Raw genomic sequence first — 13,378 nt, 5'->3', positions numbered from 1 at the left:
GACACAGTGAGAGAGGGAACACAAGCAGGGGGAGCGGGAGAGGGAGAAGCAGGCTTCCCGCAGAGCAGGGAGCCCGATGCGGGGCTCGATCCCAGGACCCTGAGATTATGACTGAGCCGAAGGCAGACGCTTAATGACTGAGCCACCCAGGCGCCCCAGTACTTTTATTTTTTTAAAAGATTTTATTTATTTGACAGAGACAGACACACAGTGAGAGAGGGAACACAAGCAGGGGGAGCGGGAGAGGGAGAAGAAGGCTTCCCGTGGAGCAGGGAGCCCGATGTGGGGCTCGATCCCAGGACCCTGGGACCATGACCTGAGCCACCCAGGCGCCCCTGCTTTCTTGTTTTAATAATTAAAATCCTATGGGAATGTTTTTAATACTTTTCTCAAATTATAAAAGGAAGCACATAAGTTTATTTTTATTGTTTATAGTCTACATATCCAGGAAATTTATTGGTTTTTTTTTTGTTTTGTTTTTTTAACAAGTTTAAGATAGTGCTCAGAATAAAACCTGTGTGTAACAATAAACAGAGTTCGTTTCAAGGAAACTGATGAGGCACCAAGGCAAAGCTCATACATGTGGTAACTTAGTTTTCTTAAGTGTCACAGAGCTGTTTTGTGCAGTTTTCATTTTCTGACAACAGAGAATCCATAGTTGCAAGCCCCATCACCATCACCAAAAGAATAGGGTCAGCAGGAATTTCCCATTGATCCCTGTCTATTCAGGGATAGAGTTTGGTTAATGCAGGTGGACCTCTGCCATTTGGGCTCTGTCCACAATATCGCTCATATCTGTCTCTTCATTTTTGTGCACCTTGAGTGTTTTCCCATGTTTCTCATCTTCCAGTTACAGTTGACCCTCGAACAAAAATGGGGTCAGTGGCACCAGCCCCGGCACAGTGACTCTTGACTCCCCCATACATAGCTACTAATAGCCTACTGTTGAGCAGAAGAAGCCTTAACCAATAACACAGTCGGCTAACACAGAGTTTGCATTTTATGTGTGTTTATGCTATATTCTTAAAAATAAGCTAGAGAAAAAAAATATTAAGAAAATCATTCGGAAGGGAAAATACGTAGTAGTATTTTTAGTAGTATACGTATACGAATTGAAAAAAGCTCCTTGGTGTTTTAAACAGTTCTGAACACTTTGTTTTCTCAACCATTAAGTATATATAAAAAGTTTTTCTCCACCAAAAGACACAAAGTCCTAACGCATCTTTTTAAAAGAACATTTCTGTTGTTTATACTGTCCTGGAATAGAGAAAGCCAACTTTCCATATTATGAGATTAGCAGAACCACGATACATAAACCTAAAAGTTAGCGTTTGTGCACAAATACTAATTAACTTATAAATATATAATTATAATTATTAAGGAGATATGTAGCACTTCAAAGAACAGTTGCCGAGTTGAACATGGCATATACTAAAACTGCAGCATGATATGGGAGAAGTAGGAATTTTTAAGAATCGTACTCGGTGATCTATAATGCAGTTCACTGTTTTAATAGGCTAAAGGAGAAAAGCCTTTAATAAAACTCAGCTTCCCTGTGTTTAGGTCTCTTAGAAAACAAGGAATAAAGAAAACTTCTTCACTAAAAAAAACCCCAAAAAATCCACATATTGGTGGGCCAGGCGGGAACAGATGACCAGCAGGAAGGCAATGTCCTGCATCCTGGTGGCTTTGGCTCAGCAGCTCTGGCAGCTCCCCAGCAGGCCTGCAGGTGGCAGCAGCAGCCTAGGGGCACAGGACAGCTCCCCCATGGCCATTGGCAGCTGTGGCCACACGTGGGTTGGGATGCCCTTAAGGGGAGAGTCTGCACCTGGCCAAGGGGGGCTTCAGGCCATGGCTGCCCTTCAGGTAAAGGCCTTCTTCCTCCTTCCTGTTGCTGCTGATGGATTTCCCTCTGCTCCCTGTGAGCCTGTAGCCACTTGCCAGGACACTGCACTTGAGTGTTCTCCACTTGGCCGACCTGCTTCCTGACCGTCCTCTAATATTGCTTTAAACGTCTCCTTGGGGCACCTGGGTGGCTCAGTTGGTTAAGCAACTGCCTTCGGCTCAGGCCATGATCCTGGAGTCCCGGGATCGAGGTCCCACATCGGGCTCCCTGCTCAGCTGGGGGTTTGCTTCTCCCTCTGACCCTCTTCCCTTTCGTGCTCTCTGTCTCTCATTCTCTCTCTCTCAAATAAATAAATAAAATCTTTAAAAAAAAAAAAAAGTCTCCTTTGCTTTTCTTCCCTCCCTGCCTTTGTTTTCATTAGGCTTTCCTCCTGTTTACAATATCCCTCATCTTTCTTTAATGTCAGATGTGCTCAGGTACAATCTGCTCTTCAAGGCTGAACTCATATATCATCTGAAAAAGCTTTTTTGAAATGCCTCTGGTTTCTCCTGAAAAATGTCATTGCTACATTCTTCTCTCGTGTATCTTAATATATTTTACTTTGGATGTGTTTTGTCTTAAAATTCTCACTAGGGGCGCCTGAGTGGCTCAGTCGGTTAGAGGGTGTGACTCTTAATCTTGGAGTTGGGAATTCGAGCCCCACGTTGGGTGCAGAGATTACTTAAATACATAAATTTTTTTTGAAAAGGGACTAGCTTTATTTAAAACCCAGTGTTTTCCGGTTCTTATGGGACACTGTTAGGAGACTGACAGGAGGTGAGGCGGTCTTTCACTTACTGTGCCTGCTGGCCTTGCTGTTCCAGCTCAAGGAGGACGGTGCTTTCACAGTGCTCGCCGATGGCTACGTGCAGGAGGACGAGGGCACGGGAGTGGTGCACCAGGCTCCGTACTTCGGTGCTGTGAGTACTGGAAGTCCCCCAGGGTGTCTATGGGAAGGGCGTGTCGCGGCCCCTGAGTCGTGCATGCATGTCGAGCACCTCATTCTTGGGCACACCATGCGGTCCAACTCTTCAGGCTCGCTGCCCCCAAACATGGTTTATCAAACTTATGTCTGTAATTCGTTCTCACCCTGAGCTAATCTCTGAAAAGAGTGAGCTAAATGCTGGGTGCTCCCGGGCATTTTGTCTTTCTGAAAGGCACCCTGTGTTTGCATTCATTCATAATTTACTCTCCATGCACTCTCCTCTTTCCGGTATGCAGTTATGTGAGTTCTGGAAAGGGCGTCCACTCACGCAGTCACCATGACCGTCACTGTGGAGAGGTCCCGCACCTCCCTGGTGCTCTTGAGCAAACACTGTGCTGAGAGAGCAGAACTTGACCTCCTCAGAGCTGTATGGTGTGGCCAATTTTAAAAATTGCCCAGAGTAATTTTTCTAAAAATGCAATCCTGTTGATGTTATTTGTGTATGAATGAAATGCGCACTGGGGACCTACAAATTCCTCCGGGCTTGACCGTTCTGCAGTGGGAGTGAAGCTAGTCTGACTGCGTTCATTTTACTTTCACACTTAACCTCTGCAGAGATTTTTATTATGGAAATCTTCAAATATACACAGAAGTAAAGAGGTATTAGAATAAATCCTGATGTTCATGTCATCCCGCTGCAAACATTTGGGAAGTCTGTTTCTTCTTTCCTCTACCTTGTCCTCTTCCCCCCACACCTTCTCCACTTTGGCCTGAGGGTTTTGAAACAAATCCTCAACATCCTATTCTTCATCTGCAGATACTTCTGTACACAACTGTGACTGATACAGCCTTTTATTTTTAATATTGCCAGCATGCCACTGTTGTATTCAATAAAGTTAATGCTTCCTTAGTATCACCGAATACCTGGTCAGTATTCAGTATGATGGAAGCATTCTTGATAATACTGTTTACTGGGTTTTAAGAACTAGTCAGATTTTAGTTATTCATAATTTTAGGGTCAGCTGGTATGATTGCTGCACTGATAATAAATAATAAAAAGAAAACTTCTTGGTTTTGAATGGTGGTTTACATTTTCCTATTAAAATGTATTTATTTGTCGTATACTGGGTATGTGTGGGTTTTTTGTTTGTTTTTTAGGTTCCACATATGAATGAAATCATACGTTATTTGTCTTTCTCTGTCTGATTTATTTCACTTAGCATAATACCCTCTAGTTCCATCCATCTTGTCAGGAATGGCAAGATCTCATTCTTTAATGGCTGAGTAATTGTATATATATACCACATCTTCTTTATCCTCTCATCTATTGGACATGTGGGTGGCTTCCATATCGTGGCTATTGTAAATAATGCTGCAGTAAACACAGGGGTGCATGTATATTTTTGAATTAGTGTTTTCATTTTCTTTGGGTAAATAGGACTGGATTTACTGGACCATATGATATTTCTATTTTTAATTTTTTGAGGAATCTCCATACTGTTTTCCAGAGAGGTTGCACCAATTTACATTCCCACCAACAGTGCACAACGGTTCCTTTTTCTCCACATCCTCGCCAACACTTACTATTTCTTGTATTTTTGATTCTAGCCACCCTGACAGGTGTGAGGTAATACCTCATTGTGGTTTAGATTTGTGTTTCCCTGATGAGTGATGTTGAACGTATTTTCACATGTCTGTTAGCATCTCAGTGTCTTCTTTGTGAAAAATGTCTCTTTAGGTCCTCTGCCCATTTTTTAATAGGATTGTTTGCTTTTTTGGGTGTTGAGTTGCATAAGTTCTTTATGTATTTTGGATATTTACCCTTTATCAGATAGGTCATTTGTAAATATCTCCTTCCATTCAGTAGATTGCCTTTTATTTTGTTGATGATTTCCTTCGCTGTGCAGAGGCTTTTTATTTTGGTGTAGGCCCATAGTTTATTTTTGATTTTGAATGCCTTGCCTGGGGAGACATAACCATACATATGTTTTGCTGTGGCTGCTGTTCAAGAGATTACTGTCTATGTTTTCTTGTAGGAGTTTTATGGTTTCAGGTCTCACATTTAGGTCTTTCATCAATTTTGCCTTTATTTTTGTGTGTGGTATAAGATAGTGGTCCAGTTTCATTCTTTTGCATGTAGCTGTCCAGTTTCACCAACATCGTTTATTAAAGAGACTGTCTTTTCCCCATTGTATATTCTTTCCTGCTTTGTAGTAGATTAATTGACCATATAAGCGTGGGTTTATTTCTGGGCTCTCTATTCTGTTCCATTGGTCTGTGTGTCTTTTTGTGCCAGTATCATGCTGTCTTGATTACTACAACTTTGTAGGGTACCTTGAAATCTAGGATTGTGATACCTCCAGCTTCGTTCTTTCTCAAGATTGCTTTGGGCGTTTGGGATTTTTTGCGGTTCAAGCAAATTTTAGTATTATTTGTTCTAGTTCTATGAAAAGTGCTGTAGACTTTTGATAGGGATTGCATTGACTCTGTAGATTGTTTTGGGTACTATGAACATTTTTACAATTTTGTTCTTTCAGTCCATGAGCATGGGATGTCTTTCCATTTCTTTGTCATCTTCAATTTCTTTTATCAGTATTTTATAGTTTTCATAGTACAGGTCTTTCACCTCCTTGGTTATGTTTATTCTTAGGTATTTTGTTAATTTTGGTGCAGTTGTAAATGGGATTGTTTTCTTAGTTTCTCTTTCTACTACTCCATTATTAGTGTATAGAAACACATCAGATTTCTGTATATAAATTTTGCATCCTGCAACTTTACTGATTTCATTTATTCTAATAGTTTTTTGGTGGAGTGTTTAGAGTTTTCTATATGTAGTCATGTCATCTGCCAAGTGGCAGTTTAACTTTTTTCTTACCAATATCGATGTCTCATTTGTTTTTGTTGTCTGACTGCTCTGGGTAGGACTTCCGGTACTATGTTGACAAAGTGGTAAGAGTGGACTTCCTTATCTTGTTCCTATAGAGGAAAAGCTGTCAGTTTTTTACCATTTAGTGTGTTGTTAGCTGTGGGTTTTTCATATATGGCCTCTATTATGTTGAGGTATGTTCTCTCTGAACCCACTTTGTTGAGAGTTTTTTTCACAAGTGGGTGTTGAGTTTTGTCGAATGCTTTTTCTGCATCTGTTGAGAGGATCATAGAGTTTTTACCCTTCATTTTGTTAATGTGATGTATCACGTTGATTGATTTGTGGATACTGAATCATCTTTGCATCCCCAGAGTGAATCCCGCTTGATCGTGGTGAATGATTCTTTTACTGTAGTGTCGAGTGGAGTTTATGAAGTTGAGTATTTTTGCGTCCGTGTTCACCAGGGATACATGTATGTCATCTTCCTCCTCCCTTAGTGGATACCCAGCTGTATACAGGGGTCTGTGAAATAATGGCCGGGAAGATGATGTAATCCCTATCCAACTATAAGGCTCTGGGATTCTCTGAATGGTCCTGAATTAACTTCAGCTGAGAGGATAATTAAAGTCCATTATGGTTATGAGTCAGAATACTGAAGCATTCTCTTGTAAATCTATCACCTCCCACACTCCTGTCTCGTACACACTCAGCCTGTTTCGTTCCCTTTGTCCCCAGGACGACTATCGGGTCTGTATGGACTTCAACATCATTCAGAAAGACTCTTCTCCTGTTTGCCCTGTGGATGCTTCAGGCTGTTTCACGGCAGAAGTGACAGATTTCACGGGACAGTATGTGAAGGTCTGTGTCTCTGTGACAGAGAAAGGTGTGGGTTTCATCATACTTCTTTCTTTAATCAGCTTTTTATTAAATAGCTTCCATATCTGGATTTTTTTTCCAGGAAGTTGGTTTTGTTTTGTTTTGTTTCAGCACATAAAACCAGAAAAGATAGATATTATCAGCCACATTCTAAGGGTCTAGTATCTTCAGCGGAAGCTGTAGTTTCACAGGCAGGAATCAGTGAGACTGGGCTCTGACTGGTAACTCCTGAAGCAGCTCTGAGGCTTTGGGGCCATCATTGCTGGTGAAAGACTTCACTGCCTCACATGGTATGGAAGTGCTTAATAAGATACCTAAAGTTTGACTGTGTCTCAAATGTGGACTGAGTGTTTTTATAATACATGTGTTATTTTTGCCTTTTATTCATGGTATAGAGTTATCAAAATATCAGATTGCAGTGATATACGTAGTTCTCTTGTGTTACTAAGTATTGCAGGATATTTTAATGGCTAGATTTTTATTTTTTAAACAGGATGCTGACAAAAACATCATCAGGACCCTGAAGGAAAAAGGCCGACTTCTTGTGTCCAGCACCTTCACTCACAGTTACCCCTTCTGCTGGAGGTGAGAGAAAGCGAAGACTTACAGCTCGAGCTTCTAGCCTGTGGGGGACACGTAGCGTGTGTGTCCATTCTGCCGTCTGCGGTTCCCCTCTCATTTGTATGCTTTATGATTAGTGTGGGGAAACTGCCCTCTTGAATTCCATGAGTGTTAGTTCCTGGTTTCCTCAGCAGTTGTCTGGGAAGTATCGACATGTACAGATGTTTTGTGTTGGGGCCACAATTCTTTAGAATGAGACATACGTCTAAAATTTCCCAGTGGAACTTGGCAAGAGATAGAACGTGACACAAGTTAGAATACAAGATCGTGCTGTGAAGATGTGCGTGGAATTGGAATGCTCGGTGCCATCAAGTTTGTTCCCACATTGCCTCTTTGCTGAAGTTGACGTCATTTCTTAGACAGCTATCACATACCAGCAGAACCATATTTTCTTTCTTGTTCTTTAAAGCTTTTGCCTTCTTGGTGTTGTGGAGGGAGATGACCAGTACCAAGGACGTAGGCATTAGTGTTTGCAAAAAAAAAAGAGTGTTAGCAGAAGGCCAAATCGATGGGGGTGATGTCAGTAAGAAACTAAAGGTTGGTCTCACCGTGGGTGCCTGCGTACCTCAGTCTGACGAGCCATGTGCTGCATTTTTGCTTCCCCAGGTCAGACACTCCCCTGATTTACAAAGCCGTGCCCAGCTGGTTCGTGCGGGTGGAGCACATGGTGGACCAGCTCCTGAAGAACAACGACCTGTGTTACTGGTGAGCAGTGAGCTGTGTATCTTCACACTGTCCTGTATCACGTGCTCACACTTCTCCCAGATTGTAAGAATTCTGTAGCTCTCTTTGAGTCTATGTTTTCAGGACCACAGAATAATTTAAATAGTTTTATAAGAAGTAGCATCCTTCCTATGATAAGGCATATGGAGGGAGCATTTTGCCTTTCTGTTAGCCTTAAATAGTCATTTTCAGGGTAAATGTTTATTTTTGAATATACCTACAGAAGCCATTTGTGCTTCCTGCTCTTGATGCGTGCCGATGAGTGCTACTGGGACAGAAGCCTTGCTCTCAGCTAGTATGTGACCCGCAGGGAGGTGTTACTCCAACCTGTAGGGCTGAATGAAGTAAGGCTGAATCTGCATATTACAGAAGACTGTTTTTCACTGAGAGTTCTGAGGGTGATCACGGTTTCTTACTTCTATAAGAATCGAACCTGACTTAAAAACTGCATTTCATTTTGGAAGAATGAGGAGAATCTCAGGGCAGTAAAAGGAAGAGATCAGGAACTACTATGAACTATCGCTTTTTTTTTTTTTTTTTTGATAGGGAGAGCGCATGCACGAGCAGGGGGTGGGGAGGAGCAGAGGGAGAAGGAGAGAAAAAAACCTTAACCAGACTCCACACTGAGCATGGAGCCCAACGTGGGGCTCAATCTCATGACCCTGAGATTATGACCTGAGCTGACACTCAACCGACTGAGCTACCAAGAAGCCCCATGAACAAGCTTTTTGTACTTTCTAGCAAACTGACCCTGACTTCTCAAGAAAAAGCAGTTTTTCATTTTTATTCCTATGAAGCTCTTCAGTTGCCCTATAGTGTGAAGTGCTGGATGTGAACTATTAGGCTGTGGCCTCGTTGAGAGTGCAGGCCTATAAACTGATGTTTGTAATACAGGGCTCAACTGGGGTGCCTGAGAGAACAGGATGTGTGGGGCTGGGGGTGCTGTAACTCAGCCTGCTGCTTAGGTAGATTTCCTGCAGAGCTGAACCTCAGAGGATAAGGAGCCATTTGACTAGTCCTGGGCACTCGAAGCTTTGGGGGAAGGGGAGGGGAGAGAGGGGAGGCTATAAGGTGAAGGTTATCATAGTGGAGGGATGGCACAGGCCAAGGCGTTTAGGTGAGAAGCTGCATTCTAAGGAATTACCTCATTGTTGGAGCCTAGAGTGCAATGGCAGGAGCCTGCCCGTGAGCCTCAGGAGGCAGCTACCAACCAGCCACCTGTAGCCCAGCCTGTTTTGTAGGGTCTGGGAGCCCATACTAATGAGTGTCCGTAGAAGCAGTATTGTGTGGACGCCCCGAAGACTAGGTCTGGTCGAGAGCTGCAGCTGTCCCCTAGCAGGGTTGTTCCAGTCACAGAGCATCTCCTGGGATGAATTCACAATAGATGGAGCTCCGTGAGTTTTCTGTGCTGTCCACACAGAAGACGTCCTCCTGGGAGTGAGCGCAGCATCTCTAGGGCAGTAGGTCCACAGAGCGTATACAAAGGTTTATAAGATCTAATTTACAAATTTGCTTACTAATGTTCTCAGGCATTGGCTGTCTGACCTGTTTATTGCAGGGTCCCAGAGTTTGTGCGAGAGAAGCGATTTGGAAATTGGCTGAAAGATGCACGTGACTGGGCAGTTTCCAGAAACAGATACTGGGGCACCCCCATCCCCCTGTGGGTCAGCGATGACTTCGAGGAGGTGAGATGGGCCATGCATTCTCATGTTGATTTTTGCTGAAGCACTTCATTTGTACATCTGGATGTAGTTTCTTTTTTCTTTGCCCCTTTTTTTATTTCATCTGTTTCTGTTTATTCCTTCCTAGAATCACATAAATAAGAATTTGGGAGGTTTTTTAAATTTATTTTTACTTTAGTTTTATTAAATGTGATTTTTTAAATCTCCCTCTGTGTAAAAGTAAAGAAGAAATGTGTATTTTTCTCAGGAAATTGAATTGTTTTTCTTCTGTTGAATTGAATTGTTTTTCTTCTGTTGCTCACCCCTTTTTCTGTCCTTGTGAGTAACTGATGATCAGTCTTAAAGTCCAGACCTGCACCGAGTTACAGCACGTGAAAGCCCCCTCATGGCGGTTAAAAAGGAAGGCTTAAAAAACATTACCAAAAGCATTGCCAACCTTGAATATATAAAATCAAGTGATTGTGTGTGTAAATACGTGACGGGTCTATAGATGTACCCGCAATGGCGGCTTCTGTCCAGCACAGAGACTGTTAGAGCACAGGGACCTGAGAGACGGCAGTGAAGGAGCGGAGTCAGACCTCCCAAGACTGGACTGGAAGGGCTGAGAAGGTGGTGTTCCCTAGGTAGCTGACGCCCCGGGCAAGAACCCGCAGCAGCTCCTGCTGGGGCTGCCCCACCGTGTGGACCCTGTCAGGGCCGCAGCTGAGCTGAGGGAAGCCTCCTTGCCTGGACGTAACCCTAAGTGACGTCTTGTGATCTCATTGATTGGATCTGGTAATTTAGTTCTAGCTTTGACTTGGAAAGATTCCAGATTAAGGAGCCAAATTCAGGTGTCAGGAAGAAACTGAGATGCCTCAGAGTCACAGTCTAGGCGTTTCACTTACGCTGGTTATACTGGGCAGAGATTTGGACCTCGTAAGCCCTCAGCAGGTGCGTGTGGAGATGACGCTGTTAGGTCCTCTCCGCGTAGGGACTCCTGAGACGGGGGTAGGTGGCCGAGTAGTGGAGCCCGCTCACCTCTTCAGTGACCTGCAGTCTTTCGTGAGTGTAAGCCACGCTAGTGACAACTGTCCTGAAGGTCAGAGGTTTCTAAAACTAAGTGTGAATGCTGTGTGAATAAAGCTCTGTGATCTCTGGCTCTGAGGTTCTCTTGTTTTTTAACTTTGCCTTGACAGGTGGTATGCATTGGATCGATGGCAGAACTCGAAGAACTGTCGGGAGCAAAGATCTCTGATCTCCACAGAGAGAGGTCAGTTTCTGAATGTTCGATTCACTTCCGTACTGTCAGAGAGCATTGACGTGGTCTCTGGAGCAGATTACGGAGCTACGTGTAGAAATCAAATACTGGTTTACTGAGTTACAGTGTTGATGACTCATGTCATGTTGAGGAAGGGTGGCCTCTGTCCTTGAGTTGGATGTAGGGCAACTTTGGTATAAATCCCCCGGATTGAGCCTTCCCGGTGCCTCTGAAAACCTGTGATAACTGCCAGTATTTCTCTTTGCAGATGCTTATGAAATCTCGTCAGAGCATTGTTTCCTCTTGGCAATTAAACTGCAAGTTCTTTCGTGGTTAAAATTAATAGAAGTGGCTTTGCTTCGTTTCTTAGCATTGACCATCTGACCATCCCTTCCCGCTGTGGGAAGGGAGTGTTGCGTCGCGTCTCTGAAGTGTTTGACTGTTGGTTCGAGAGCGGCAGCATGCCCTATGCTCAGATTCATTATCCGTTTGAAAACAAGAGGGAGTTTGATGATGCATTTCCTGCAGACTTCATTGCCGAAGGCATTGACCAGACCAGAGGATGGTATGTTCTTATTCTTTCAGATTTGATTTGATTTCACAGGTATTTAACTGAGCACCTGGCATTTATCAGCTGGGTCCTGGGGTGATTGTGTCAAACGAGACAGGCTCTGCTGCTGCCCTCTGCCTCTCACCACCAAGTGTTCTATTAAAGTGTCTTTGGAGTTGGGATCTCTCAGCTGTGGTTTTAGAGTTTGAATTATTTCGTTGACATTTTGGAATAGAGAGATTTGTTATATTTGAAGATTAAGTGATACAAAACAGTACATGTGCTTAGCTTGTTTATTTTAAATCATTTACTCAAATGTTTAATGAGTATTTACATACAAGATAATGGTTTGGGTGCTACACATTTAGGGGTTGATTGGAAATGTACTCAGATGTTAAGGCTAGCCTTATAAAATTAGCAGTTTAAAAATCCGGACTGGGGGAAAAGACAAACCACGGCAGGGGAGGATTTCGGCATTGGTTTGTTTTGTCTGGTGCCTGTTTAAAGCCACGCCATCATCTTCTGAAGCAGGAAAAGGTTGGCTCGTCCAGATCCTAATTACACTTTGTTTTTTTTTTGTTTTTTGGTTTTTTTTAAGATTTTATTTATTTATGTGAGAAAGAGAATGAGAGAGAGAGAGAGAGCATGAGAGGGGGGAGGGTCAGAGGGAGAAGCAGACTCCCTGCCAAGCAGGGAGCCTGATGTGGGACTCGATCCGGGGACTCCAGGACCATGACCTGAGCCAAAGACAGTTGCCCAACCGAGCCACCCAGGCACCCCCTAATTACACTTTGATTAGTGGTGATGCTGCAGAAGTGTTTAAGGAATGTTGGTGTCATTGCTTTGACACTGGCAGTGGATGTCACAAATTGAATTCCAACCTTAATGTTCCAGAAGGTGCTCTTTTCAGCGTCCAACCCATTTTTCTTTAGGAACAGGTCCAAAACCTTCTTAGGGAAGGCCAGAAGCCTCTCCAGTAAGTCGTTTGTCTGAGGCCTGGGGATGTCTGCCAGCCATTAACAATCCTGACGTGGATCTGTAGGTGTTCACCGCCTCCTTCCCCTTCCCTCAGGCTTGGGCTGCGTGTCCTAGCAGCCAGGTCCCCCTGACCTGCCTTCAGAGGAAGGGATGTCAGTCCATGTCCCATCACGTCCTGGGGATGCAAAACCAGCTTGGAGATGATAGCAGAGCCTCACTCACTGGGGTGGCTGCAGGGACGTGGTAGAGTTTGGAACAAGCTAGCTAGCAGTCAGCAGCATGCGGAGCAGAGATGTCTTTGCTCCTACGTGCTCTGCCTTCTGACTTTTGGGTGAGAATGTCTATCTTTTGTCATCAGACTGTCCCATGTGACCTTGTGCTAAAGGCACACACGTCTCTGGATTTGCAGCCTGGCGTATCTGGAGGTCCTGATAGGCCGCCCAGCACTGTCCCCCCTCTGCCTTGTGGCTGTCGGCTGCCCCCCCAGGGAGGACAACAGTACTATCCTCTACTGTTGGGGTCAGTACCTCACTCCAGGCCTTTATTCGCTGTAAGCCACATTTTATTTTTTCTAACCTGATCGGTTTGTGGTAGGTCCTTTGTGATTTTTCAGCATGCCCCAAATGATTCTAATGTGTTATCGGATTAAGAACCTTTGCTATAGGGGTGCCTGGGTGGCTCAGTCAGTTGAGCGACTGCCTTCGGCTCAGGTCATGATCCTGGAGTCCCTGGATCAAGTCCCGCATCGGGCTCCCTGCTCGGCGGGGAGTCTGCTTCTCCCTCTAACCCTCCTCCCTCTCATTCTCTCTCTCTCTCAAATAAATAAATAAAATCTTTAAAAATAAAAAAAATAAAAAAGACTGCAGATATATTGAGAGATTGTACCTACATCTAACAAGGTTAAGATACCTCCTTACTTGTTATTAAAAGAGTCAATCTAGGGCGCCTGGGTGGCTCAGTCGGTAAAGCGACTGCCTTCGGCTCAGGTCATGATCCTGGAGTCCCTGGATCGAGTCCCGCATCGGGCTCCCTGCT

At 43.9% G+C, this 13,378-nt stretch overlaps 1 protein-coding gene across 4 annotated transcripts in view; it reads left to right on the top strand.

The window, feature by feature from the left end:
* The window catches only part of IARS1 (isoleucyl-tRNA synthetase 1), a 69,039-nt gene that overhangs the window by 25,135 nt on the left and 30,526 nt on the right, over positions 1-13,378 (top strand). For all 4 annotated transcript variants that reach the window (XM_081802680.1, XM_081802678.1, XM_081802679.1 and 1 more), the window contains exons 10-16: positions 2,710-2,805; positions 6,412-6,534; positions 7,046-7,137; positions 7,780-7,878; positions 9,455-9,581; positions 10,754-10,827; positions 11,186-11,380. In XM_081802680.1, the coding sequence (XP_081658806.1) occupies positions 2,710-2,805; positions 6,412-6,534; positions 7,046-7,137; positions 7,780-7,878; positions 9,455-9,581; positions 10,754-10,827; positions 11,186-11,380 (806 nt within the window). The remainder of the gene's footprint in view (positions 1-2,709; positions 2,806-6,411; positions 6,535-7,045; positions 7,138-7,779; positions 7,879-9,454; positions 9,582-10,753; positions 10,828-11,185; positions 11,381-13,378) is intronic.

Source organism: Leptonychotes weddellii, chromosome 14, assembly GCF_054177405.1.
Source record: "Leptonychotes weddellii isolate Sample4059 chromosome 14, ASM5417740v2, whole genome shotgun sequence".
Classification (NCBI taxonomy): domain Eukaryota; kingdom Metazoa; phylum Chordata; class Mammalia; order Carnivora; family Phocidae; genus Leptonychotes; species Leptonychotes weddellii.
The sequence above is the reverse complement of the archived record's forward strand: the minus strand, read 5'-3'. Positions and strand labels throughout refer to the sequence as shown.